The sequence below is a fragment of the Erithacus rubecula genome, assembly GCF_903797595.1.
Source record: "Erithacus rubecula genome assembly, chromosome: 19".
Taxonomy (NCBI): Eukaryota; Metazoa; Chordata; class Aves; order Passeriformes; family Muscicapidae; genus Erithacus; species Erithacus rubecula.
In genome coordinates, this window is record NC_136671.1 from 12,975,972 (window position 1) to 13,002,749 (window position 26,778).

General features: G+C 48.1%; 1 protein-coding gene across 6 annotated transcripts in view; it reads right to left on the minus strand.

Moving 5' to 3' along the window:
* RIMBP2 (RIMS binding protein 2) overlaps window positions 1–26,778 on the minus strand; it is a 91,731-nt gene that overhangs the window by 36,449 nt on the left and 28,504 nt on the right. For 2 of the 6 annotated variants that reach the window (XM_079322129.1, XM_079322128.1), the window contains exons 3-6: window positions 16,735–16,833; window positions 6,505–6,627; window positions 3,628–3,732; window positions 267–317 (exon numbers count right to left, since the gene is read on the minus strand). In XM_079322129.1, the coding sequence (XP_079178255.1) occupies window positions 267–317; window positions 3,628–3,729 (153 nt within the window). In that variant the 5' untranslated portion in view covers window positions 3,730–3,732; window positions 6,505–6,627; window positions 16,735–16,833. Of the gene's footprint in view, window positions 1–266; window positions 318–2,245; window positions 2,289–3,627; window positions 3,733–6,504; window positions 6,628–16,734; window positions 16,837–26,778 lie in introns of those variants that run through there. The other 4 variants (XM_079322127.1, XM_079322130.1, XM_079322132.1 and 1 more) reach the window with 3 other exon arrangements.

Consider the following 26,778-nt stretch of genomic DNA (forward strand, 5'->3'; position numbering starts at 1 on the left):
TGCTGTATTTCCAGACTAATAAATCAAAATCCTCATCATTAATCACTCCCTTTAATAGTATTTTACAAAAAATGGTAGGGAAAGAGAAACATACATCACTCCCAACAGCTCAGCTTAATGCACTCCTAACTGAATTATAAATCTTCAAGGATGCAATTACATCAGAAGAGATAAAAACCCCTCTTTGCCTACATATTCCTTGAAATGTCCACAAGGTCTGATGCTGTAAATGATGCTGTTGAGAAGGACAAGCCAGGGGATCTTACCTCTAGCAACTGAACTGCTCCTTCATGTTCCTTCTTAGCTTCAACCTGAGCCTGGGTTTTGTGGGAAAGGAAAAAGGAAACAAGGGGGAAAGGAGGAAGAAGGAAAATGAATTAGTCATGCCACATATGATATGCTGTGAGCACACAAAGCAGCACAATTCTCCTCAGCCCCAGCTTCCATCCAGCAGGGGTGGCTGTGCCAGCTCAGAAGGAAATGTTTATTTTGGGAGACTGAGCACTGCTGCTGTTTGAGAAGAGGGGAGCAACACTTCAGATCCAATCAACTGAGTCAGAGACAAAAAGAGGGAATAAATAAATAAATAAATAAAAGAGTGTGCTTTATGTAGCTCAGAAATTCAGTTAGCAAATTTGGGTTGGGAAAAGCCTAAACCTTAAAACCAAATAAACAGCACTCAGTAACTTTGGGTTATCCTCATTTTATTTCCCTGTAAGTTTTCACTGTTTTGTTGAAGCTGGCCCAAGATAAGCACAGATTTTGCTAATCCCTGTATCATTCTGCAAATTCCTCACCAGAGGAAAGTCACAGCCCCTCCTGTTGAGTGGGGGAAGAACCCCCAGACAGTTCAATTTAATGTGCCATGGCTGCAGCCCTGTTTAACTGCAGCTCCCACCAGCTCAGGGCTGCCCCAATCCTCCAGTGGGAGCTGGGCCAGGCATAGAGTCACCCCCAAAACCTCAGAACAAACCCACAGAATAAACCCACAGACCAAAAACACAAACCCAAACCCACAGAACAAAACCCACAGAACAAACACACAAACCCAAACCCACAGAACAAAACCCACAGAACAAACACACAGACCCAAAACCACAGACCAAAACCACAGACCAAAAACACAAACCCAAACCCACAGAACAAAACCACACACCCAAAGCCACAGAACAAAGCCACAGAACAAAACCCACAGAACAAACACACAGACCCAAAACCACAAACCCAAAACCACAGACCCAAAACCACAGACCCAAAACCACAGAACAAATCCACAAACCCAAACCTACAGAACAAACACACAAACCCAAAACCACAGAACAAAACCACAAACCCAAACACACAGACCCAAATCCACAGACCAAAACCACAAAGCCAAAGCCACAGAACAAATCCACAGAATAAAACCACAGACCTAAATCCAGAAACCAAACCCATAGTCCCAAACCCACAGAACAAAACCACAGACCAAATCTGCAACCAAATTCACAAACCCAAATCCATAGACCAAAGCCACAGACCCAAACCCACAGACCCAAACCCACAAACCCAAACCCACAGACCCAAACCCACAAACCCAAATCCAGAAACCCAAACCCACAACCCCCAGTGTCCCTCCCTGTCCTGCAGGCTGGCAGAGCCCCCTGACCCTGCAGCCCAGCCCCATTCCTGCCTGTACCACAGCCAGAACTCTGCCTGCAAGCAGAACAATAACAACAATAATAACAATAATAATAACAATAATACCCAGGATAGTGGCTCCAGGAGCAGCAGCAGCCATGTGGCAGCAGGTAGCAGGAAGCTGGAGCCACCCACCAGGACAAGGTTAATGAAAGCTCCCAGAGCTGAGCTCGGGATGATGACAGGACCTGCATCAACAGCTATCTCTGCTGAACATCAAACTGCCTCTGCTGCGATTGCTTAAAGAAAAAGACCATCCAACACCAAACCTTGATGGACAGCATTGTGTTCTTCCTGCTAGGCTGAAAAATCTGATCATGTATTCAAAAGAGAATGAACTTTTATTTGTATTCAGAGTGTGACAGCAAGTGCATGGGGCTGTAGCAGTGCCTGGCTCTGCTCTGCAGTGACAATTCTGGGGGACCATCAGCACCCAAAACGTGCCAAGATGTGCTGGGAAATCCATCCTGTTACTGCCCAGAATTTCTACTTCCCTCTGGAAATCCTGCTTCAAGTAAAGATGAGTCCAATAAAAAAACAATAAAGAAAAAAGAGTTTAACTCACTCATGCTGTGTCCATTGGGAGGCAGCTCTGGATGAAATGTGAGCCAGCAGTTCCTGCTCAGAGCTGGCAGTGATGTGTTATAACAGGTAACAGATTTATTTAAAATATTTATCTGCTGAGCTTGGGTGAAATAGCAGCCCCAGCAGAGCCTGGGCTGTGCTCAGTGCCTGTCACAGCTCACACAGGAGCAGCAGCTCACACATTTGTCTCCTGCCTGTCCAAAGGAGGATTTATTACAGGAATGCAACAAAAATCAGCAAGAAATGCTGTATCTTCCTTTGATTTCATTCCTTTGCCTGGAAATTTAAGTCCAAAATTAATGAGGCAGTTCTAATAATAACAGCTGAATATAACTAGAAATGGCATTTTGCAGTGTGCCTAAGTACACATTGAGAAAGACTGAAAGAAAATGAACTGGGAGATTTCATTTGGTCAACTACAGCTTTCTATTTCAAGCAAGTATATTAGATACATCTTTTATTCTGCTGAGAAGGTCCCTCTGTGCCAATTCTCTACCAAATTATCATTAGCAGCATTATTTCTGTGTTTTAATCTAGTCCAGCCATTGGAAAAACCAACATTAACACTGAGACAATTGCAGCTTTAAGTGACTTTGGCAAGACTGAAACTCAACATCATGGTTTTTGTATTATAATGAATACTGAGAAATTGCAGGGTGAAAAAAAAGTGTTAAAGTGATTTTTGAATTAGAGAATGACCTTGGAAATGAGGTGTTTAAGGAAGTGTTCAGTTTCTGTGGTGGGCTGGTGCTGGCTGGACACCGACCCCTGCCACACAAACATTCTGCACAAGGCAGATCCACTGTGATGTGTCAGGGGTTTCTTTAATCCAGTTTACAGGAGAAAGGGAGCAAGAGTTGCATGTGTGGAACAGAGGCCAAATAAATCCAAACCCAGCATTGATGTGTCAGTGAGAGTGTTACCAGCACACTGGAAATGAAGGGAGCTGGGATTTTGATTGTCCAGAGATTGAGACTGGATTCCTTTGTGACACTGAAGAAATGCACAAGTGTTACCAAGCCAGAGCTGGAGGGAAGCAATGGAAATGCAAAGGAGATTGTGCCACTCTTACCCTGCTGGGAAAAGGCAGAGCTCAGGTTCCCTGGGCTCAGGTTAAAGAACTGATAAATTCATTTATAAATCCATGGGCACAGCCAGCACCCCCTTGTTCCAGGGAGCAGCAGTGCCATGGAGCCAGCCAGGCAGGAGCAGCAATTCCTTCAGCCAGGACAGCCACCCCAGGTGTCTGCTCTGTCCCTGCAGCTCCTGGTGCCACCTGCCTGGCCCTGGCCCCATGTGCCTCCTGCAGGAGCTCCATTCCTGCCTGGCCCTGTCCCCTCCCTGTCCCCTCTGTGTCCCTACCTTCTGCAGCAGCTCAATCTCCTGCTGTTTGGCGTTGAGGACAGCCAAGGCTTGCTCATGCTCCAGCTCCAGCTGTTGCCGCCGCTCCGCAGCCTCTCGCATGTGCTGGGACAGGGACAGGGACAGGGACACTGTCACACATGGGCTGGGACAGCGACAGGGACAGGGACACTGTCAGACATGGGCTGGGACAGGGACAGGGACAGGGACAGGGACAGGGACTCTGTCAGGACATGGGCTGGGACAGGGACAGGGACACTGTCAGACATGGGCTGGGACAGGGACAGGGACACTGTCAGGGCATGGGCTGGGACAGGGACAGGGACAGGGACAGGGACTCTGTCAGGACATGGGCTGGGACAGGGACAGGGACACTGTCAGGGCATGGGCTGGGACAGGGACAGGGACACTGTCAGGGCATGTGCTGGGACAGGGACAGGGACAGGGACACTGTCAGACATGGGCTGGGACAGGGACAATGTCAGGGTATGGGCTGGGACAGGGACAGGGACAGGGACAAGGACAAGGACAGGCAGGGCACTGCACAGCCCCAGCTGCAGCTCAGGCTGCCATGCCAGGAATGCATGAAACCTCCCTGAAACCTCCCTGGCACCCCAGGCAGGCAGGAGGGAAAGCAGCTGGGGCTGGAATTTAGAAGAATTGGAATTTAGAAGAATTGGAGTTTAGAACACAGCCAGGGGCAGCTCAGGCACTGGGACATGACCCCTGGCAGGCTGCAGGGCTCTGCCTCTGCCAGGAGCAGCCCTGGCCATGCCCAGGGGAGCAGGGCCCATTTCTCCAGCAGGTACTGGGAGCATTGTGCTGACAAACCAAATAAAAAATTACCCTGCCAGCTCCCTGAGTGCCCCTTATCTAGGATGTGCTGCTGTGGTTTGTTTTGCAAATGCTGACCCAAAAGAAACAGCTTGCCTTTGCTGATCCCTGCCTGTTATCTACAGAAAATGAGACAGAGCAGAGCTACCACAGGTGGGTTTGGACAAAGGGACTGCACAGGATGCACAGACAACCTCTGAAGGATATTTGATGCTCATGACTCAAAGCAATATGAGAAAGGCTCCTGGGAAGAGCACAAGCTGCACAATGTCAAGACACCCTTTGCAGATAGAAATCTTTTTCATTACAGGTTAATATTACTCCCCCAGCCTCACTGCAACTTTCAAAACACCCTCTTAATAAATGGGAGTTAAGAAAGATCTCTTTCTAGATTCTGATCTCTTCCCTGGTGAACCTGGTATTAAAGATTTTTATTTTCCAAATTACATCCTATTCCCATAATAGTCTCAGAGCAGAGGCACAATGCCTTATCTGCAGCACTGAGTTATTGCACACAAACCTGTTAGAAACCAGCACCTGGGAAAACAAATGCAAGGTGAAAATTGACAAGAACAGCCCAAAATATCTCCTATTGTCCACAAGAGGGGATTTGATGGAGCACATTTCTAACCTGTAACGAGCAGTTATTGCCTGCTGCACACTCCCCACAGCACAGGGGGCTCACACCTCTCAGCCTGCATGTGCTTGCAAAAACAGCAGAAATTTCTCCACTTGGCCTCTGCTTGGGATTTATTAATTCTTTGATTGCAAGCAGCAGTGAGCAGGAGCCCGTGGCCTGTGCAGGAGGTGACAGTGACACTCCCTTTGCCTGTGCTGTCCCTGTCAGTTCAGGCACCTGTGAATTTGCACTTCCCTCCTCCCTCTCCAGAGCTCCTAATTAATGCTCTGCAGCACCAGAGGGCAAAGCCACGATTAGAGGAGCAGAGAGAAAATGGGGCAGGGAGTCCCCACTCCAGGGCCACTGTCGAATGCTCTGTGCAGGAGTTTGCAGAGATCTGCCAGAGCAAAGGCACCAGGGAGCACATCCTGCATTCACCTTCCAGACTCTGGAGCTGGAGGGACAAACTGCTGCTGGAAGCACCTGGGGGCTGCTGCAATGGTTCTTGTTCCCCAGAGGGGTGTGAGAGCCCAGGCTGCTCCAGCTGGGCAGGGCAGGGTGTCCCAGCCCCAGGCACAGGGCAGGACCAGCCTGTGTGCAGAGCAGAACCCGAGCCCAGGGCTGGAGGGGGAGCAGACTGAACCCTCACCCTGCCCTGGTGACAGGACCAGCTGTGCTGCAGCTGGCTGGGAGCAGCAGGGCAGGGATGAATGGGAATTGCTGAAATCAGAGCCTGCCACACCGCAGGCACTGCCAGCCCTGCACAATCAGCCAGCTCAGCACATCTCCATCTTTTCTGCTCTGCTGATGCAGCCTGAATTTCTCAAAAGAGAAGCTGAACTTCTTTTCAGACAGGGAAACTAGGCTGAACGTTCCTCACAACTTTTTTGCACTGGCTGGAAAGCTGCAGGCAGTTTTCCCAAAGTGCTGATTTCCTGAGTGTGTGAGGACACACATGAAACACCATGAGCTGCAGTGCTCAGTGCTGAAGGAGCTCCAGGGCTGCAGGTCTGCTCCAGGTGCTCTGCTCAGGGCACAAAAGCACTCAGCATGAAAAGCCAGGAGCCCTGTTCCCACCTGACAACTCTTGTTTCTGCTCAAGAAAATTTTTGAAGAAGTTCTTAAGCAGAACAGCGAGAGGTACAGAAGGTAAAGGCCACAGGAATATTTTGTAGACTGGCACACAGAGCTCTCTGAAGTAAAATATTTGTGCAGCTTGTTCATGTTCTCATCATCTCTTTCTCACTTTGGCTTAACTAAGTGCACAGGGGAGTTGCTAATGAAGAGTCAGATACAGAATTCTCTGTGTCTGGGATCCCTGTCAGCACCTGGAGTTCTCATGCACACCTGAGAGCAGAGCTGGGAGGGCATTCAGTGCCTGGCTCTGCAGATGCACAAATTTAGGATTTAGGGCTGGCACACACCTTTAGGACCTGCTCTAAGTTCTCCAGCTTGGCTTGGAGCTGGTGTTTCCCCCTTACAGCCAAATCTCGTTCCTGGGTCACTCTGAGGAGGGTTTCTCGAAGGTGCTCATAGTCTGATTTTACCTGGAAAAACAAAACAGGGTTATTGCCCAGACTGCAGGGAATGCAGGCAAAGCACAGCTGGCACAAGTATTTCTGCAAGTGGAGGAAGGGAAAGGTTCAGAGGAAAGAGGAGAAAAGCCCAGGAGCCAAAGGGATTTTCATTGAGGGAGCTGAGGGTGTCTCATACCCACAGAACATTTCAGCAGGGACTGCTGGCAGCCAAACTGGAATTATGCACAGCCCATGGAAGTTTAAACAAATACACCCTGCCATGCACAGAGTGAGGGTCAATCAAAACATTCCTAAATTCTCTGGATCTCGGGGTGGGGTGCTCTATAAAGAGGCAGAGATCTAACAAATATATACATATAAAACAAAACGCAAATTTACATTTCTTCTGGGCTCTTTTAAGTGTAAACTGACTTCAGAATAAACACAAATACACATGATCAGCCTGTGTTAACACCTGAAATCAGTGCACCTGCAATGCAAAAATAGGTGTTCTTCTGCAACAAACCCCTTGCTCTCCCTTAAAACTTTTCCATACAGGTGATATTTAAAGGATCAGACACTCACAAAATAAGATTTGCTTTGTGATTGAATTCACTTGGTCCTACATTAACCAGTTCAGAAGGATCAAGTCTTTTTATACAGGATTTTATGAATCATCAGTGATAATGACTACTTCATAAACAGACACAGAAAACAAGAAAATACATTGAATTACTTTAGCCTGCCATGGAAAAGTTCCTTCTTTAATTCAGATCAGCTGAAAATTTGATTTCTTAGCCCTGATCACTTTATGAGATCAGTATTGAGCTTAACAGGATTATTACAGCTTGTACCATATCAGAAACTGCATCTTGGACACCAAGAAAAAAAAACACCAGGAAAAACACCAGGGTAAAAAAACCCCAGTATGATTTCCACACACTATTGCCACCTTTCTGCAGTGCTTACAGAAGGGAAGGAAGCAAAACCATTTTCAGTGAGCATCTGTTTCCTCTGGAACTGCAGCACCCTCAGGGCTGGCAGGTCCTGGCAGGTCCTGGCAGGGCAAAGTGCTCAGTGCTCAGGATTTCATCTTGGGCAGCTCCTGACTCCACTCAGGGAGTGACAAGTTTCTCCCCCCACCTCCCCAATTTTTTTTTTTTTTTTCTGGTTGTTTTTTTTTTTTTTTTTTTTTTGGGTTTTTTTTTTTTTTTTTTTTTTTTTTTTTTTTTTTTTTTTTTTTTTTTTTTTTTTTTTTAATGTATTTTTATTTTTTCCTGGAAGAGCAAATGGCACGCAGCAGTCCTGGACATGGATTTCTCTGCTGGCCATTTGCTAATCCATGTCTGGAAAGCTGATTCAGCCTTTTCCTTTGCCCTCTGGCCCCAGTCTGTTACTTGCACATTTTGCCATGGACCAAACAATCCCAGTGGTGCAGGCAGCCCTTGCATTCAGCTCTGCAGAAGGGCTCTTTGGAGTGCAGTGGACTAGAAAAAAAGAGAGGAAAAGGGAACAAATCATGTTTTCCACAAGAACTGATGCAATTATTGTCAACCTCAGGATTTTTTTTCCTGTGCACAGATTTTGCTTTTCCCTTCCTCTCAGTTCTCTATAAGGAAACCATTAAACAATGGATTTTCAGAATCTATTAACTCCTGCATCATGGATTGTATTGCTCAGATCAGTCAGTGTATATTGTTGGGGAATAATGGGGTGGAAAAGGAAGCAGTGAGGTGCCAGGATCAATGATGCAATCCTGCTCTTGCCTGGGATTCATTTCCTCAGGATTAATGAGCCGCAAGATTTTGAACAAGTTACAAGAAGAGGTTATTTTATTTTTGTCAGATTTAGATTTCCCTGTCTCCAAGACAATTCACACCAACCTCTGGAAAGGAGCTTTTCTAAAACTCACTGGTTGTTATACTCTGAATATTTTTGGGAGCAGGGGAACAGCTTCTCCCTGCAGGGGCTCTCAGAACAACCAGTTCTTTCCAGGCTGCTGGTGGAATTTTGGAAGAGATGGGTTAGAGGCAGGTAGAACTGCAGGAATTTTACACATCTCAGGATCTTGCATTCAGGATCCCACTCTGCCTGCCTAAATTGGTAAAGCTTAGGAACAGAGCAGTGGCTGAGAATTTCTCTACTGCTGGCAGATCAACTTTTGAACAGGGTTTGGATTTTGAGCACTGGAAAGAACAGAACCAAATCTACCAAACTCCTTTGGATAATTATTATTGTTATTCCCAGAAACACTGATACCTTTCAATATTCCTACAGGGAATTCTCCCCAGGAGTTCCTCCTCTGAGATCCTGAATTCCATGGAATGCTGTGTATTTATATAACCCAGATGGCACCATAAAGCTTGATGAGACCATCATTTCCCTTTTTCCTTTCCAGACATTTGCTCCTAAATGTGACTTTAATGCTCTCTGCAGGCTGCCTGAGCCCATGTGGGACAGACATGAACTTGGGTTACTCAGGGAGCACATCCAAACATCAAAGTTCCCAGGGGCAAACACAGCTGACCTCAACAGAGCAGCAGCAACAGGGAACGTTCATCTCTGATGCTGCTCTGCTCAATCCAGCAGCCAGCTCATTTTGCATCCTGTGTGTTATGGGCTGATGTTTGGACTGGCTCCTCTCCTTGCTTCCCCCGTGCAGCTGCCGGTCCCTCCCTCGGATGGTTTTATCTAGGCTGGTGTTTTCCGGCTCTCGCTCTCTCTTGCTGCGCTTCGGTTGTGGGCTGTGTCTTGCTCTCTGCCGTCTGCTCAGCTGTGACCCCCTCCCCTGGCTGCTTTGGCCGTTTTTTTTTCCTTTTCCCCCAGCTGTTTTGTCTGTGCCCCCGTGTTGGCTTGTCTTGGGTTTGCTTTTGCTTGTCTTGGGCTCGCTTTAGCTTGTCTTGGGCTTGCTTTGGGCCTGCTCCCGGCTGCCCCTCCCCCTCTCTCCCTTCTCCCTGCTCCAGGGATTTGCACCGACTCCGGAGGACAAGGATCTGGACTTCGGGGGCCGCTGCTGGAGGTCGGCTTGGGAGGCTCTGCCACTCTCCCCGGCGAGGACCGGCTGGGTTCGTCTCATCTGGGTTTGGGTTGGGGGAGTGTTTCTTTTGTATTTTTGTTAATAAAAAGTTTTTTCCATTTTCACCACAAGAACAATTCTTTCTGAGCTCATTGAAGGAAGGAATTGTAAAAAAGAAAAAAGGGGGGGGGGGGCCCTTTGGAGCTCTTTTTTCCCCAAATTTGTCCTAAACTTGGACATACTTCTTGGTGCCCTCTCTGAGGCATACATCTTAGAAGTTCCCTCAAGAGGGTCAGACATGTCATTATCAGTATCACATTCGGCACTTTGGCTGCGAGAAACAGGAGCGGCTTTCTTTTTGGAAATTTTTTCTTCCTTCAAATCCCGCACTCGTTGTGCCAGAACAGCAGTAGGCTTCCCATCCCATCTTCTCATGTTCTCTCCAGAATCTCGCAAGAAGAACCACAACTCAGCTCGGGGAGTGTACCCTCTCTCCCAACTGGGGTAACGTCTGCGTTGGATATCAGGGTTTCTAATCTGTACAGCTGAAATTTGGAGGAGGTCCTCCTTAATCTCCTCCCTGAGTCTCCGATGATTTTTCTCTATTTTATCTTCTAAGTTTTGCAAGCGTGTTTCCACAGCTGCAATCCTAGCATGAGTCGGGCCATGTACTGCATCCGCATATGCACGAAGCTTCTTTGCCATATCGAGTACTGTCTCATACACCTCATCTCTCTTCATTATCGCTAGGGCAGATGCATACTCAGGTGGCCCAAGCCGCACGAGCTTTCTCCACATCACCGGTGTGCATGGTACCAGGTCTGGATTTCTAGTTGTTACATCATCCGAAAAAATAATTTCTGTTACTGCCATTTCCCTGAGGCGTTGGACCCCCTGCTCTATGGTTTTCCATCGGGTCTGCTGAACATATAAGTCATCTGCACACAGATATCTTTGTGCCACACTATCCAGGACCCGTTCCCAGAGACTTTGAGGGTTAGCCCCTCTCATCACGCCCTGGTCGATAACAGGATCATGAGACAGAGACCCCAAATGTCTCGCCTCAGAGCCATCCAAAACTGTGGCCTCACCTGCCGCATCCCAGAGACGAACCAGCCAGCTGATAATAGATTCATCAGGTCTCCGGGTGTAATCTTTTCATACTTTTAGAAGTATGTCCAAGTTTAGGACAAATTTGGGGAAAAAAGAGCTCCAAAGGGCCCCCCCCCCCCCTTTTTTCTTTTTTACAATTCCTTCCTTCAATGAGCTCAGAAAGAATTGTTCTTGTGGTGAAAATGGAAAAAACTTTTTATTAACAAAAATACAAAAGAAACACTCCCCCAACCCAAACCCAGATGAGACGAACCCAGCCGGTCCTCGCCGGGGAGAGTGGCAGAGCCTCCCAAGCCGACCTCCAGCAGCGGCCCCCGAAGTCCAGATCCTCATCCTCCGGAGTCGGTGCAAATCCCTGGAGCAGGGAGAAGGGAGAGAGGGAGAGGGGCAGCCGGGAGCAGGCCCAAAGCAAGCCCAAGACAAGCTAAAGCGAGCCCAAGACAAGCAAAAGCAAACCCAAGACAAGCCAACACGGGGGCACAGACAAAACAGCTGGGGGAAAAGGAAAAAAAACGGCCAAAGCAGCCAGGGGAGGGGGTCACAGCTGAGCAGACGGCAGAGAGCAAGACACAGCCCACAACCGAAGCGCAGCAAGAGAGAGCGAGAGCCGGAAAACACCAGCCTAGATAAAACCATCCGAGGGAGGGACCGGCAGCTGCACGGGGGAAGCAAGGAGAGGAGCCAGTCCAAACATCAGCCCATAACATTCCACCCCTTATCCCACATCGTGATCATTGACACACGATTGGGATACACACTCACTAAACACGATATGGAAATTTCCTGACTTGCTTAAACCTTCAATACTTACACATTTCTTTCTATTCATAGAATCTAGTATACAATGGTGGCAACACTCAACAATAACATTTGTCTATACTTCATCCTATAGTCAGATCTCCCTGAGGTACACAGCAGGTTGTTCCATCCTTCTGCATTATCCACCAAGTACATCCTGGTCCTTGAGCAAAGGCAATCCCAGAATTTGAATAATTTTTCTCCATTCCTTTGGCAGCAGAATGCAGGCCTCAATTTGCTTTCACCTGGAGGGGCGTGCAGTACACCTGGAACCGACTACCCCAGGGGTGGAAGCACAGTCCTACCATCTGTCATGGACTGATCCAGGCTGCACTGGAAAAGGGTGAAGCTCCGGAACATCTACAATATATTGATGATATCATCGTATGGGGAAACACAGCAGCGGAAGTGTTTGAGAAAGGAGAAAAAATTATTCAAATTCTCCTGGAAGCCGGCTTCGCCATCAAGAAGAGTAAAGTTAAAGGACCTGCTCGAGAGATTCAGTTCCTGGGAGTGAAATGGCAAGATGGACGGCGTCAGATTCCTACTGATGTTATTAACAAGATTACAGCTATGTCCCCACCTACTAATAAAAAGGAGACACAAGCTTTTCTAGGTGCCATCGGTTTTTGGAGAATGCACATTCCTGAGTACAGCCAGATTGTGAGCCCTCTTTACCTTATTACACGCAAGAAGAATGATTTCCACTGGGGCCCTGAACAGCAGCAAGCCTTTGCTCAGATTAAACAGGAGATTGCCCATGCAGTAGCCCTTGGCCCAGTCAGGAGGGGACCAGATGTGAAGAACGTACTTTACTCAGCAGCTGGGAGCCATGGTTTGTCTTGGAGCCTGTGGCAGAAGGTGCCTGGTGAGACCCGAGGCCGACCCCTGGGATTCTGGAGCAGAAGCTACAGAGGGTCCGAAGCCAACTACACTCCCACAGAGAAGGAAATCTTGGCTGCCTATGAAGGAGTTCAAGCTGCCTCAGAGGTGATTGGCACAGAAGCACAACTTCGCCTGGCACCTCGACTGCCAGTGCTGGGGTGGATGTTTAAAGGAAAGGTTCCCTCTACTCACCATGCCACTGACGCCACATGGAGCAAGTGGATTGCCCTCATCACGCAGCGCGCCCGTATTGGTAACCCAAATCGCCCTGGGATTTTAGAGATAATTACAAACTGGCCAGAAGGTGAAGATTTTGGTCTCTCTGATGAAGAGGAGCAGGAGCAAGTGACCCGGGCTGAAGAAGCTCCACCGTACAACCAGCTGCCAGCAGATGAAACACGCTACGCCCTTTTCACCGACGGTTCCTGCCGCATTGTGGGGATGAACCGGAAGTGGAAAGCTGCCGTATGGAGCCCCACACGACAGGTTGCACAAGCTACCGAAGGAGAAGGTGGATCGAGTCAATTTGCGGAACTCAAAGCTGTTCAGCTGGCCTTGGACATTGCTGAGAGAGAGAAATGGCCAAAGCTCTACCTTTACACTGATTCGTGGATGGTAGCCAATGCTCTGTGGGGTTGGCTGGAAAGGTGGAAAAAGGCTGACTGGCAACGCAGAGGAAAACCAATCTGGGCTGCTGATGAGTGGAAAGACATTGCCACTCGGGTGGAGAAGCTCCCCGTGAAAGTCCGTCATGTGGATGCCCATGTTCCCAAGAGTCGGGCTAATGAAGAACACAGGCACAACAAGCAGGTAGATCAGGCTGCACAGATAGAGGTCTCAAAGATAGACTTAGATTGGGAACATAAGGGAGAGTTGTTCCTGGCTCGATGGGCCCATGATGCCTCAGGCCATCAGGGTAGGGATGCCACCTATAAGTGGGCACGAGACCGAGGGGTGGATCTTACCATGGACAGCATTACCCAAGTCATTCATGACTGTGACACTTGCGCTGCCATCAAGCAGGCCAAGCGGGTAAAACCCCTCTGGTATGGTGGACGGTGGTCCAAATACAAGTATGGAGAGGCCTGGCAGATTGATTACATCACACTGCCTCAGACCCGCCAGGGAAAACGTTATGTGCTGACCATGGTGGAAGCCACCACTGGGTGGTTGGAGACTTACCCTGTGTCCCATGCTACTGCCCGCAACACCATCCTGGGCCTGGAAAAGCAGGTCCTTTGGAGGCATGGTACCCCTGAGAGAATTGAGTCAGACAATGGGACGCATTTTAAAAATAAGCTTGTTGACACCTGGGCTAGGGAACATGGTATTGAGTGGGTGTACCATATCCCTTACCATGCACCAGCTGCAGGTAAAGTGGAGAGGTACAATGGATTGTTGAAGACCACATTAAAGGCATTGGGTGGGGGATCTTTTAAAAACTGGGAGCAGCACCTGGCAAAAGCCACTTGGTTAGTCAACACTCGAGGTTCCACCAACCGAGCAGGTCCCGCCCAGTCTGAAGGCCTTAATGTGATAGATGGAGATAAAGTCCCAGTGGCCCATGTTAGAGGGTTGCTAGGAAAGACAGTATGGATTCATCCTGCCTCGAGTACAGGCAAACCCATTCGTGGGATTGCCTTTGCTCAAGGACCAGGATGTACTTGGTGGATAATGCAGAAGGATGGAACAACCTGCTGTGTACCTCAGGGAGATCTGACTATAGGATGAAGTATAGACAAATGTTATTGTTGAGTGTTGCCACCATTGTATACTAGATTCTATGAATAGAAAGAAATGTGTAAGTATTGAAGGTTTAAGCAAGTCAGGAAATTTCCATATCGTGTTTAGTGAGTGTGTATCCCAATCGTGTGTCAATGATCACGATGTGGGATAAGGGGTGGAATGTTATGGGCTGATGTTTGGACTGGCTCCTCTCCTTGCTTCCCCCGTGCAGCTGCCGGTCCCTCCCTCGGATGGTTTTATCTAGGCTGGTGTTTTCCGGCTCTCGCTCTCTCTTGCTGCGCTTCGGTTGTGGGCTGTGTCTTGCTCTCTGCCGTCTGCTCAGCTGTGACCCCCTCCCCTGGCTGCTTTGGCCGTTTTTTTTCCTTTTCCCCCAGCTGTTTTGTCTGTGCCCCCGTGTTGGCTTGTCTTGGGTTTGCTTTTGCTTGTCTTGGGCTCGCTTTAGCTTGTCTTGGGCTTGCTTTGGGCCTGCTCCCGGCTGCCCCTCCCCCTCTCTCCCTTCTCCCTGCTCCAGGGTTTTGCACCGACTCCGGAGGACAAGGATCTGGACTTCGGGGGCCGCTGCTGGAGGTCGGCTTGGGAGGCTCTGCCACTCTCCCCGGCGAGGACCGGCTGGGTTCGTCTCATCTGGGTTTGGGTTGGGGGAGTGTTTCTTTTGTATTTTTGTTAATAAAAAGTTTTTTTCCATTTTCACCACAAGAACAATTCTTTCTGAGCTCATTGAAGGAAGGAATTGTAAAAAAGAAAAAAGGGGGGGGGGGGCCCTTTGGAGCTCTTTTTTCCCCAAATTTGTCCTAAACTTGGACACTGTGCCTTCACACTCACTACCTGTGCCCTCCTCTGAGGAGAGTGAGGGTCTGGGGGGAGCCCTTGGTTTCCTGAACAATCCACAGAGCCCTGAAAACCATCCCAGGAACAGAAATTCAAAAACCATCCCAGGAACAGAAATTCAAAAACCATCCCAGGAACAGAAACTCCTAAAAACCATCCCAGGAACAGCAGCCTCATAACCCACCCCAGGCTTTGTTTCCCTTTTAGAGCACCCAGCCCACGATAGCTGGGTGCAGTCCCAGCTGTGTGGGGTGGGCTCAGCAGCCCCCTCCCTGCAGAGTGAATCCAGCCCAGAGGGGCAGGGGCTGTGCCAGTGCCACAGCAGAGCCCAAACCCCCCAGCCCCTGAGCCTGGGTGAGCTTGGCCTGGTTTCCAGCCCAGCTCTCAAGGGTGGAAAAGAATAAATTAATTCAGGCAGGTTTTCCCCTTCAGGGCTGAGCCCTAACTCTCTCAGAGCTCTGCTCCATCCCCCACATCCAAAGCTGCAGTTTCACACATTGTGAGCAATAAAATGCCATCTAAACGGCACAATCTATCCTCAGCCTCTGTGTGGGGGGTAAAAACCTCAGAAAATCTCTTATGCAAGGAGGGAAACAAAAGGTTTGTTAATACTCAGGGTACATAACTAGGAATACATACTGTGAAATCTGTTAAAAGTGAGCCAGCACTCTTATAGCAAGTTTTGGGTTGTATGAGACCAGCAGTGCAAACACCCAGAATTTTTGCTCAGTGCCTTTCACAGTATTTAATAGATGTGAAGAAACAAGTCCCCACAGCATGATAAATTCTGACATTACAATAGTGAGAGGGAGTTTAATTTCTAACTTAGTGGCTAATGCGACCAATGTTGACCTCTGTATTTTAAATTGCTTTTAGTAACTTTTCCAATGTCCCTCAGGACAAACATTACCCCCAGTGAAGCCCTGTCAGCTGTGTGAGCTGTGCTCTTGCTGCTAGAGCACTCCCAGTGTCACCAGAGCCCTGATGGCTCTAATGGTGCACATGACTGTGCTAGCCAGAATGAGAAACTGCCCAGCTGGGACTTTATCTTTATGTTCCTCCTGAGGTAAAGAGCAAAGGTAATGTGCAAACAACAATAAAGAGAAGAGAAACACATTAGGAAAGGGAGGAATTTGCAGACAGATGGATGGATAAAATTAAGTGATGCTGTGATACACATGGCTGCCTCCATCACAAACTATTAAAACTCTGCCTTTCCACACAAAACCTCTTCAGCTCTCAGCAGCAGCACGTGCCAGGGCTGCCTCAGCACCAGGAGCACAGACTGCAGCAAAATGCCAAAAAGGCAGAGCCAGCTCTGAATTTTGGGGTGGGCAGGGCCCTGGGGAACCAGCCAGCCCCTCATGGCCAGCAGTGGCCACAGTGAGTGACCAGCTGTGCCCAGCTGTGAGTGACCAGCAGCCCCAGCCCAGCTGTGAGTGACCAGCAGCCCAGCCCAGCTGTGCCCAGTTGTGAGTGACCAGCAGCCCCAGCCCAGCTGTGCCCAGCTGTGAGTGACCAGCAGCCCAGCCCAGCTGTGCCCAGCTGTGCCCAGCAGCTCCTCTGACACGAGTGAAGGTGCCCAGCACTCTCTGGAGCCCCGTGGCAATGGCAGGCTGTATTTTATTTTTAGCCCAGTGCTCTCAGAAGGGGCTGCTGCTGTTTCTCCCCTGAATGCAGATGTGAGTGCCCAGAGCAGTGCCTGGGAGGGGCACTCTGCCCCTGCTGTCACCTGCCCCTGCCCCTGTCACCTCCCAGGCTGTTACCTGGCCATGCTGCAGATTTGGGGGACACTCAGTGCCGTGCTGCAGGCTCAGGTGCTTCTTCTCCTGCTCAGCATCCTTCAGCTCCTTCTCCTGAAACACAAACAAACAGAGCCACAGGCTGATCTCCATCCCAGCACAGCCCACCAAGTGCTGAAGGGAGCCCTGGTTTGGCATCATTTGGCACTGACAAACTCTGCAGAGCAATATGAGGTGCAGAAGCACCAGATTAATTTGCAATTACAGGCAGCCCTGCCATAAACCCCCCTGTTTTCTGCAGATGATCTGATTAAAGATGTGCAAGCAAACAGAGATGACCTGGCTTCACAGGCCTGATGCCTACAGAAATAAAAACAAAAACAAAGAAAAAAATAAACAACAAAAGCAAATAACAACAAAAATCTCCCTGTGGAGGAAACCAAGAGCTCAGCCTTGGCTGCCACACCTCATCCAGAGCTGGGAGGATAAAGAGTCTCAACTCCCAGAAAATAAAGTAATTTAGGTGTCCAGAAGGATTCTGAGGGCAAAAGGCACAACTGGAATGTATAGTCATGTACACACTCTCATATTTCACCTGACTTTTAATGGGTATCCATTTATAATGAGCAAATCCCACACTCCAACACAAACACTCTGCTCTAGGCAGAGTTTCTCTGTCAGAAATGCAGGAAACCAAAGGCAAAGAACCTGTGCCTAAAGATCAAGGTATTAACTGCAGCCTCAGGATACATTTTTATGTATTTACACAGCAATATAAGCTGGGGAAAAAGAACAGTGAATAAAACTGCAATATACAGCCAAAGGTCAAAGTGCCAGGGTGGAAATGCTTTATCAGGTCACTGAGACCAAGGGATGAGCTCAGGACACCCCAGCAGCATCCTCAGCACCTCTGCCTGGTTTGGTTTTGCACCAGTCCCCCAGGGAGTTGTTGGAGGTTATATCCTAAATCCAGTTCCTTGTGGAAGCTGCCATCAGTCCCCCTGGGCACTCTGCAGCCCCAAACCCTGCAGGGGCACTGAGAGCATCTCCCTGCTGTGCCTGAGCCTGGCAGCAGCCTGAGAAACCAGGGCAGCACTGGCACTGCCAGCCTGTGCCAGCCTGAAACAGCCTGAAACCAGCCCCAAACCAGCCTGAAACCAGCCCCAAACCAGCCTGAAACCAGCCTGAAACCAGCCCCAAACCAGCCTGAAACCAGCCTGAAACCAGCCTGAAACCAGCCCCAAACCAGGGCAGCACTGGCACTGCCAGCCTGAAACTGAGCCTAAAACCAGTCTGAAACAGCCTGAAACCAGCCCCAAACCAGCCTGAAACCAGCCCCAAACCAGCCCCAAACCAGCCTGAAACCAACCTGAAACCCCGCCTGAAACCAGCCTGAAACCAGCCCCAAAGCAGCCTGAAACCAGCCCCAAACCAGTCTGAAACCAGCCTGAAACCAGCCCCAAACCAGCCTGAAACCAGCCCCAAAGCAGCCTGAAACCAGCCCCAAACCAGCCCCAAACCAGGGCAGCACTGGCACTGCCAGCCCCAAAGCAGCCTGCAGGGCAGCAAGAGGGACACAGAGACACAGGGCAGCCTTCAGCTGTGCTGGCACCAACCAGGACCTGCTGGCACCAACCAGGACCTGCTGGCACCAACCAGGACCTGCTGCTTGCCTCCAGCCCTGCCCTGAGTGCCAGGGATTCCCCACTCCCAGTCTGGCAACTCTTCCAAATTCTGATGGGCACAAGCAAACAGGCCCCCTCTGTTACTGCCTGGGCTGGGAGGAAATTCTGTGGGATTTCACAATTCCTTCTGGAAGCTGGCGTGACTGAGGCTGTTAAACTTCTTGGCAGAGAAGCAGAACCAGTCCAAAAACAAACCTGTGGAAAGCATCACCATGCACTCTTCCCTCATCCCTCCTGGTTTTTATTGAAATAGCTTTTGACTTCCTAATACAAATTTAATGAGAGTTTTGTCCTTTTTCTCCGTGGTGCCCTCTCTCCCATTTATTCACTTCCTGGAACAATCCTGGCAATATAATTGTGCCTGAGGAGCAGCATCTCCCTGGAGTCAGCTGAGGTCTCCACTGAACCTGTGCAGAGTGCAGAGCTCATCAGCTCAGGACAGGAAAAAGGCAAATGCTGAGCAGATTGAGCAGGTGAAGTGCAAGTGCAAAGGAACAGAAGTTCCAGATAAGCTCCTTGCCCCTCTGCAGAGGCTTGGCACAGGGTTTCAGTGCTCAGCTGCAGCCTGGCACTCCTTTCTCATGATGCTGCTACACAATACTCACTTCAAAAATAAAATAAATCAAGGGCTTGGAGCAATCTAATTACTAATCTTGTACGAATCCAAATATTTTACAGATAAGTTAATATGGAAATTAACTATAGGAAAATAAGCCATAGAAGCTGCTTGTAGAACAATTTCACCTTCCCCCAGATAAAAACCCAAGAGTGATGTCCCAGGTTAGCACCACAAGCTCCAGAACAAACAAACCAACCCCAAACTCCTTCTAATGGACAGAGGCAGAGCTTGCTCAGGGCTTGCATTTGCCCTGCTGCAGCTTTTCCCCAAGCCAAACACAAGCAGCACAACCCACATTTCACACATTTCACACCTGCTGACACCTCAGAAAGCCCCTGAAATGCCTGGAGCAGTCAGGCAGGATCCCAGTGGGGTCCCAGGTGGGGTCCCAGGTGGGGTCCCAGGTGGGGATAGTCCCTGCTGGAGGCTTCAGGCACTCTCACTCAGGTTTTGGAGCTCAGAGAACAACACCCAGGGTGATTCAGACCTGGAGAGCAGACCCAGGCAGGCAACGGGCAGCCCTCCCACATGAACACAGGATTTTGGGGTGCCCAGCACAGATTAAAGGCTCACACATTCACAGAACATGGGACAATTAATAAAGGAACAGCTATGACAAATTAAATATTAGAGACGTTAAAAATAAATAGTGTTACCTTATACAGAAGCTGCATCTTTGAAAGTGCAGAAACGTGTGCTCACAACACAGCAAAAGTAAAATTTCTCCTATGGATGTGAGGACTGGCTAAAAAATTCCCAGTAGGAGGATGGCTTTGGTAGATTTAATGCAATCTGACACCCCTGTCTGGGTAACAAGGTTCTGCATTGCCTGGAGAAAGGCATCTGTTGCCCTATGTGCTAGTTTGCTCATCCATCAATTATTTTTGTTAAAAAAAAAAAAAAAATCTTGTACACTATTCATTTATTTGCAGCTCTTTTTCTTTGAGAATCATTGCTGCCAGTAACCTGGAAGGGCTGCCCTGGAACATTCTGATTCTAATCCCCTGTGAGTTCTCTCTTAGGATGGTACATGAATAGAATTCATCCAGGAGCAGAGGGGAAAAAGCTGTTTGTAAAGAGAAGAAAATGAAGAATTCCACACTCAGAAAGCTGCACCCAGAGTAAATCACATTTTATTAGCTAGGGGAAGGCTAGCATGTACAATGAAAAATAAACAAGACAGTCTTACTCTTTATAGGTGTTTTACTATTCCCATTTGTTCCTTCCTCTCAATTGCAGGGTGAAACACGTTAGCAGCAGCACAGGAAAGTGGTTGGACATTTTCTGATGTTAATGCTTAAAAACTAATGAAATCCTACAGAGAGACTAAGAGACATGAGTGTTTTCCACCACCTCTCCTAAGGTAAAGGAAGAGCTACTCAGAGACACTTGCATTTTAAATAAAACCACAATTGGATTCCCTTGGTTCTAAAAATAGGAACTTTTCCGTGCAAATTCTGCTCTGTTCTAACAAAGGAAAAGAAATGCAGCTTTACCCCTCTAATCAGCAGGCTGAATTTAGCACAAGAACCAGCACACAGAAATAGCACTTCTTAAAAAGCACTGCTAAATAAAGGCCACAGGAGCTGCAGCAGCTCCTTGGCCTTGGAATCACCAGTGGCAACTGGGAGAGATGTCCTGGGGAAACACAAACAATCCCCTGCCCAGTAAACCCTGGGATAACCAGCCTTGCTCCACCAGCTCTTCATTCCCATTCTCTGTTCCTCTGAAGCAGCAGCTCCATCCCAGGTGAGCACAGAGCTGGCAGATCCCTGCTTGGGACCCCAGAGATTGGGGTTTGATTTGGGACCCCAGAGACTGGGGTTTGCTTTGGGATCCCAGGGATTGGGGTTTGCTTTGGGATCCCAGAGATTGGGGTTTGCTTTGGGATCCCAGGGATTGGGGTTTGATTTGGGACCCCAGGGATTGGGGTTTGCTCAGACCATCACCCTCAGCTCTTCTTCACAGCTCTGCCTTTTTCTCCATCTCACTTTTCAGTTTCTTCCCTTCTCCATCTGATTTTCTTCACCTTTGGCACACAGTGTAAACGTGGCAAGACCCTCTCCACTCTTTTAAAAATGGGAAAGGGTGGAGACAGCTCCAGATCCATCCAGGGGCAGTTTTATGGCAGCATCACACAGAGGTAAATAACAGCAGCCACTCTGCCTGCAGCTCTCTGTAGGAAACACCAAATATGCAAGTTCTCCTCAAAACACTCCTTCTGGATTTCACCATGGCTGAGGGAAGGGTGGGATTAGAGATCAATTGCATTGGTGGCTGAAGCAAAATCAGCATTTCTTCAGGGTTTTTTTTTTTCAGTTATTTTTACACTCACTTCTCAACACATTAAAATAATCTGTGTGTCTGAAATACAGAGGCTCTAATTCTCCTTTACCATGGCACAGTCCTACTTCCTTCAGGGACAAATTACACCTGAGGGAAAGACAAATTACCCACTGCTAAGGGAGAAAGGAATGAGCAAATCCCTGCTCCTGTGGAAGGGCACAGAGTGTGGCTTAAACATTAACTCCTTTTGCCAGCTGCTGTGAAGCTGTCATGGTCTGAAGGGGATTTTCCCTAATGTCCCCTGAGCAAGTATTTTCATTTTACCATCATCCTACATAACTTTTGTTTCACAGCTCCAATTGGTAGGAAATTGTTTTTTTTACCTTGAGCTCAAAGGATGAGATACAGATCTAATTCAGTTCTGTAGGTCAAACTAAACATTGCACCAAATATTTTAAAATCATTAAAATGCAGAATGTGGTTTTAGTGTCTCCTGCACATGTGGGAATTCCCCTGACACCTGGTGAAAACTCACTAGAAACTTCACACCACTCACTTCCATTTCTCTAGTGGCAGAGCAAATGAATATCACCCCAAAAACACCAACAAAGTTGTTCTGATCACTGCAGAGCTCAACAGGGACTGGGCTGCACAGCCAAAACCTCTGCTCAGTCACCTGCAGCAGGTTTGCATGTGCTGAGCAGCTGGGCACAGCTGGGCACAGCTGGCTGGGTGGGCACAGCTGGACTGGGTGGGCACAGCTGGGCACAGCTGGACTGGGTGGGCACAGCTGGACTGGGTGGGCACAGCTGGGCACAGCTGGACTGGGTGGGCACAGCTGGACTGGGTGGGCACAGCTGGGCACAGCTGGACTGGGTGGGCACAGCAGGGCTGGGTGGGCACAGCCGGGCACAGCTGGACACAGCTGGGCTGGGTGGGCAGCACTGGGAGCTGGGGATGACCCAGAGATCCCCCTGACCCCAGGTCCATTCTCTGCTCCCCCAGCCCAGCCCAGCCTCTCCATGTCCCCATCTCCCCATGGATGCAGAGACCCAGCCAGCTCTGGTTAATCTGTCTCCATCTCCTGCTCCTCCCAACTCACATTTATTGCCTCCATCACTGAGATGCTCCTCCCAAAACACATTGATTGTCTCCATCCCCTGCTCCCCACAATTCACATTGATTGTCTCCATCCCCTGCTCCCCACAATTCACATTGATTGTCTCCATCCCCTGCTCCCCACAATTCACATTTATTGTCTCCATCCCCTGCTCCCCACAATTCACATTTTCTGCCCCTGCTCAGCCTGAGCCATTCCTTGCCCTGCCTCTCTGATCCTTCCAGTGCAGTTACTCAGATCAGCTCTCACAAACCTTCCCAAAGCTTTTCCTGCCGTGCACAGAGAGCAGCAAACAAGATCAGCTGCTGTCATGGTAACATCATGCCCCAGCAGGTGAAAAATTCAGTCTTGTGGCACTAAAAAAGGATGAAATGTACTGAACCCGAGCTCCACATCAACCACAGCTCAAAAAGCTTCGTGGTTTCCTTCAAAGATTGGCAGATTTTTAGCAGGAAATGCAGAGATGCAAATGTTTAAAAACCCTGGTGTGAACTCTGGTGGCATCAGTAATAATTCAGCTGTCTCAGAGTAATTTTATTAGGCACAAACTTATATTAATATATTGCATAATTTTGGAAACCTCTATGAAAAGTTTAGCCCAATTTTTACAAGTTGTAAGTGACTTGAAAACAGAAGATAATTTTTCATTTCAAGACAGACACCAGAAAAATATGCTGAATAATTTTAAGGATTAGGTGCCAGAAGCATCATTCAAAACCAGCTCTTCATGCTCCAAAAATTCTGTTTTCAGAACAGATAATATCACAGCCTTCAGGTAAGACTGCACAATCCATTTTTCATCTTCTGCTAAGATAAGGTGGTACACAGAAACACCAAACAAATTTATGAGTAAAACAAAGCATTTTGGGCCAATGCTTTCCCTGCATGTTTTTCCAAGGAAAGAAGGACAGAACCTTCCACTGCTCCTTCCATGGACCAAGCAAAGTTCCCTTAATTAAAATTATCTGAGAGTGAGGGCCCAGCTCCAAACACCTCACTGCCATTCCAAAGGGGAAATCTCAATCAGCTTATCTCCCATTATGAACAGAGATTGGAATTAAGCACAGAAAGAACTGAAAACCACAGAATTATGTTCACATGATGGCTGTCAGAGAAGCTCAGGACAATCTGACAATGGATCTGTCTGCATCTGCAAGGTCTGGAGTGGAGGGAAGGCAGAGAAATGATTCCAAACCCTTCTGGAGATGGAATCTCCCCAGCCTGGCCCTGGGCTGGAATCAAACTGAGCTTCCCCAAATCTCTCTGATGCAGCCAGAGGAAGGGTCAAAGTGAAAATTAAAGATAGCCCCAGATGGCTGCACACTTCTGAACTTTTCTAAAGCATTAATTTTGTACTATTGACTCTTTTTTGCAGCTATCTGCTAAAGAAGGGATCCCCAGTGACAGAACACCTGCAAGGTGAACTCAGATGTTTCCCCTCCACAGGAGCTCTGGGTGCAGGACCAGCCCTGGATTTCCCCTTTCCACAGCACTGAGGGGGTTGGATTCTCTCCTAAATCTGCATTTCCCTCACCAGCCATCCTTCCCCTCCATTAGTGGTTTGCTGTTGTTCTATTTTCTAAGCTCCCAGCAAATTAACACTAAATTGAATTCTGCACAAAAGTTGTTGCAGGCTTTCTCCCCCACGCCTGATTTAATCACATTTTCTTCTCCTTCAATTTACGCTACATTTAATCATGGAAATTATTTCTCAGATTGATTTCTGATGATAGCACTTATCACACTTCAGGGGATTATTTTTCCTGTCTATTTTTGGCCAGTTCTCAAAGAAAAGATTTGATCTGGAACAACTTGTGAAGGCTAAAAGTGATATTTAAACAAAAGATAATTTATTTTCCCTTCTGCTTCCCCTTTAGCACTAGAGCCAGCCTGTGGCAGGAGACACAAAGTCCTCACACGTTTCCTCCTTTCACAAATAATGTCAGCAAATGGTGGAGAATGGACAAAAGAACCAGAAATAAATCACTATTACTCATTTGAATTAGATGTATAATAAATTCTTTACTTTCTGGACAAACCTACATGTAAAGAAATTCTCCTACAGTTTTCAAGTGCTCCAAAATTCTGCCATGGAAATCCCCATCCTGGTCCCCTGGAAATAAATCCAAGTTCTGAACATTTTCTCCCTGCCAGATTGTCTAATGGCATTATTTCTTCTTATGTGCAAAATGTGTACTGAAAGTTGCTCAAATGCCAAAACTTGTCTAATCGTGCTAGAACGTAGCAGAGAATAATTTCTAAATTTAGGAAGTAATTGCTTTGCTGTCCAGTGAAATGTACACTAAAAAAATCATTTCCTCTAGGCAAGTCCTGATTTTAAACACCAACTCAGACTTCAGTGAACACAAGCACTGAACCTTTGGGAAAATGAACTGTGCAATTCCACTGTTGCTGTTTTCTGTTTCCTTCTGCTCACAACACAATCCAAACAACAACAGCCAGTGCTCAGATATCACCCAACACTTACAAAGTGCTTGGCAAATAAAACCACTCCGTTCTCTTGGGCAATATTTCTTTTTGTGGATGATCCTGCCTCTCCCAGCTGTGGTTTTATTAGAACCCTGAACAAAAAGCTGACATTTGGAACTGCTTTGTGCAAATGGAAGGGAGGAAAGGTTCTGGTTTCAGACACAGTCTGCCCTGGAGCAGCACCAAGACTTTGATTCCAGGAATCTCACAGGACTGAATTCCCAGCTTGTAAAACCTGAAAGAGGCTGGATGAGCGACCAAGGAAACCAGCTGGCAACAGGAGAGCTTGAAATGACATTTCTGACAGCCCAAGGTGGGTTTCCACCCCCCAGCCAGGTGTGTGGTACCAGCAGAACCAGCCTGGTCTGCAGGCACTCCCCACGTCAGAGGTGATACCAGACATCACATCTGACACTCTGAATTACTGCAGAGGGAAGAATTCAGTGCCAGACAAGTTCCACATTTAAATCACGATTTCACACTTCTTCAAAGCTGGCACCAATCCTGCTGGGGGAGAAAAGGGCAAACCAAAAACCCAGAACTTGCCAGAAATGTTTGTAAGTGCTCAGAGGCTCAGGGGGAGCAGGGAGAAGTGGCACAGAGCAGGTTGAGTTCCCTTCAGCTGTACTACAAAGTTTTGGTATTAGGATCTGCCTAAGGACCATCTGAGCCTCGTTCATCTGGATTAACCCCAGCCCCCTACAAATAGTAAATCCTGAAAAGTTAAGATCTTTAATTGGGTCATTAGTATGTGCCTAAAACTCCCTACCAGATTAACCCAATCACTCCTTTTCTCCCTCAGTTTTGGGGAGTGACTCCAATCTCCTCTGACTGAAATTCATCCTAAAGCAGAGAAAAAGGAGAATCTCTACAAACAAACAAAAAAACCCAAAAACTACTCTATTCTAAACTTCTAGAGGATGCCAATGGATTTTTGAAGACTAAGGAAAAGAGAAGTTACATTTAAAGTATGGCCCAAACTCCCAAATTCAGAATGCTACAAAATCTCTTCCATTTTCAAAGCAGAGAAAGCAGTGCTGCAGCACAGCACTGACCATCTCCAAAGCTGGGCAGAAAGGTAAATCAATGAGAACCAAATTCCACTGGTTTTTAATCAGCAGCTCTTCAAAAGAACAGACAGTACTGTAAGTACTGAAAGGAGTGAGGGGGATTTTCCTTGTGCTCTGGAGAAGCTCATGGCACACCCTGAGTTACACACACAGGCACAGAGCAGCTTCTCTGCACAGCTGAGCTGACAGCAGCCTCTAAAAATCATCTGTTTTGTCCAGCAGCAGCTTCTGTCATTACTCCTCTTTTTGCAGTTTTGCAGACTGTGAGGAAAGCTAATTTTTCTTCACAGATCTCTGCATGTGTTCTAAGAGCTCAGCCAGGCTCTGATTTTTCAGCCTGCTTAGGAGCCAGAAGAGGCATTTACAGGATGGAGACATTAATGTCACCTGAATCCAACCTACCTGAGACACTGTTATTGCCATGTTCTAAAGGAAATATTCAAAGCAGGGATGTGGGGGAAGAAAATGGGAAAGTATTAAAGCTGTTGTTCGGTGGCAGGAATAACCATCCTGCTTTGTTCCTGATGTTTGCAGCTGGACAGAGCCCGAGCACTGTTTGCCCCCAGGCACCCCTGGAGTGCAGTGCAGCCCCCACAGCTGCAATTCCTGCCTGTGCCCCTCTCACCCTGCAGGGCTGAGCCCTGCAGGACTGCAGTGCAGCTGGGGGCATCAGGAGCTGCACCAGGACCTGCACCAGAACCTGCACCAGAACCTGCATCTGCAGCTGGGGGACAGGAGAACCTGCACCAGAACCTGCAGCAGAACCTGCAGCTGGGGGACAGC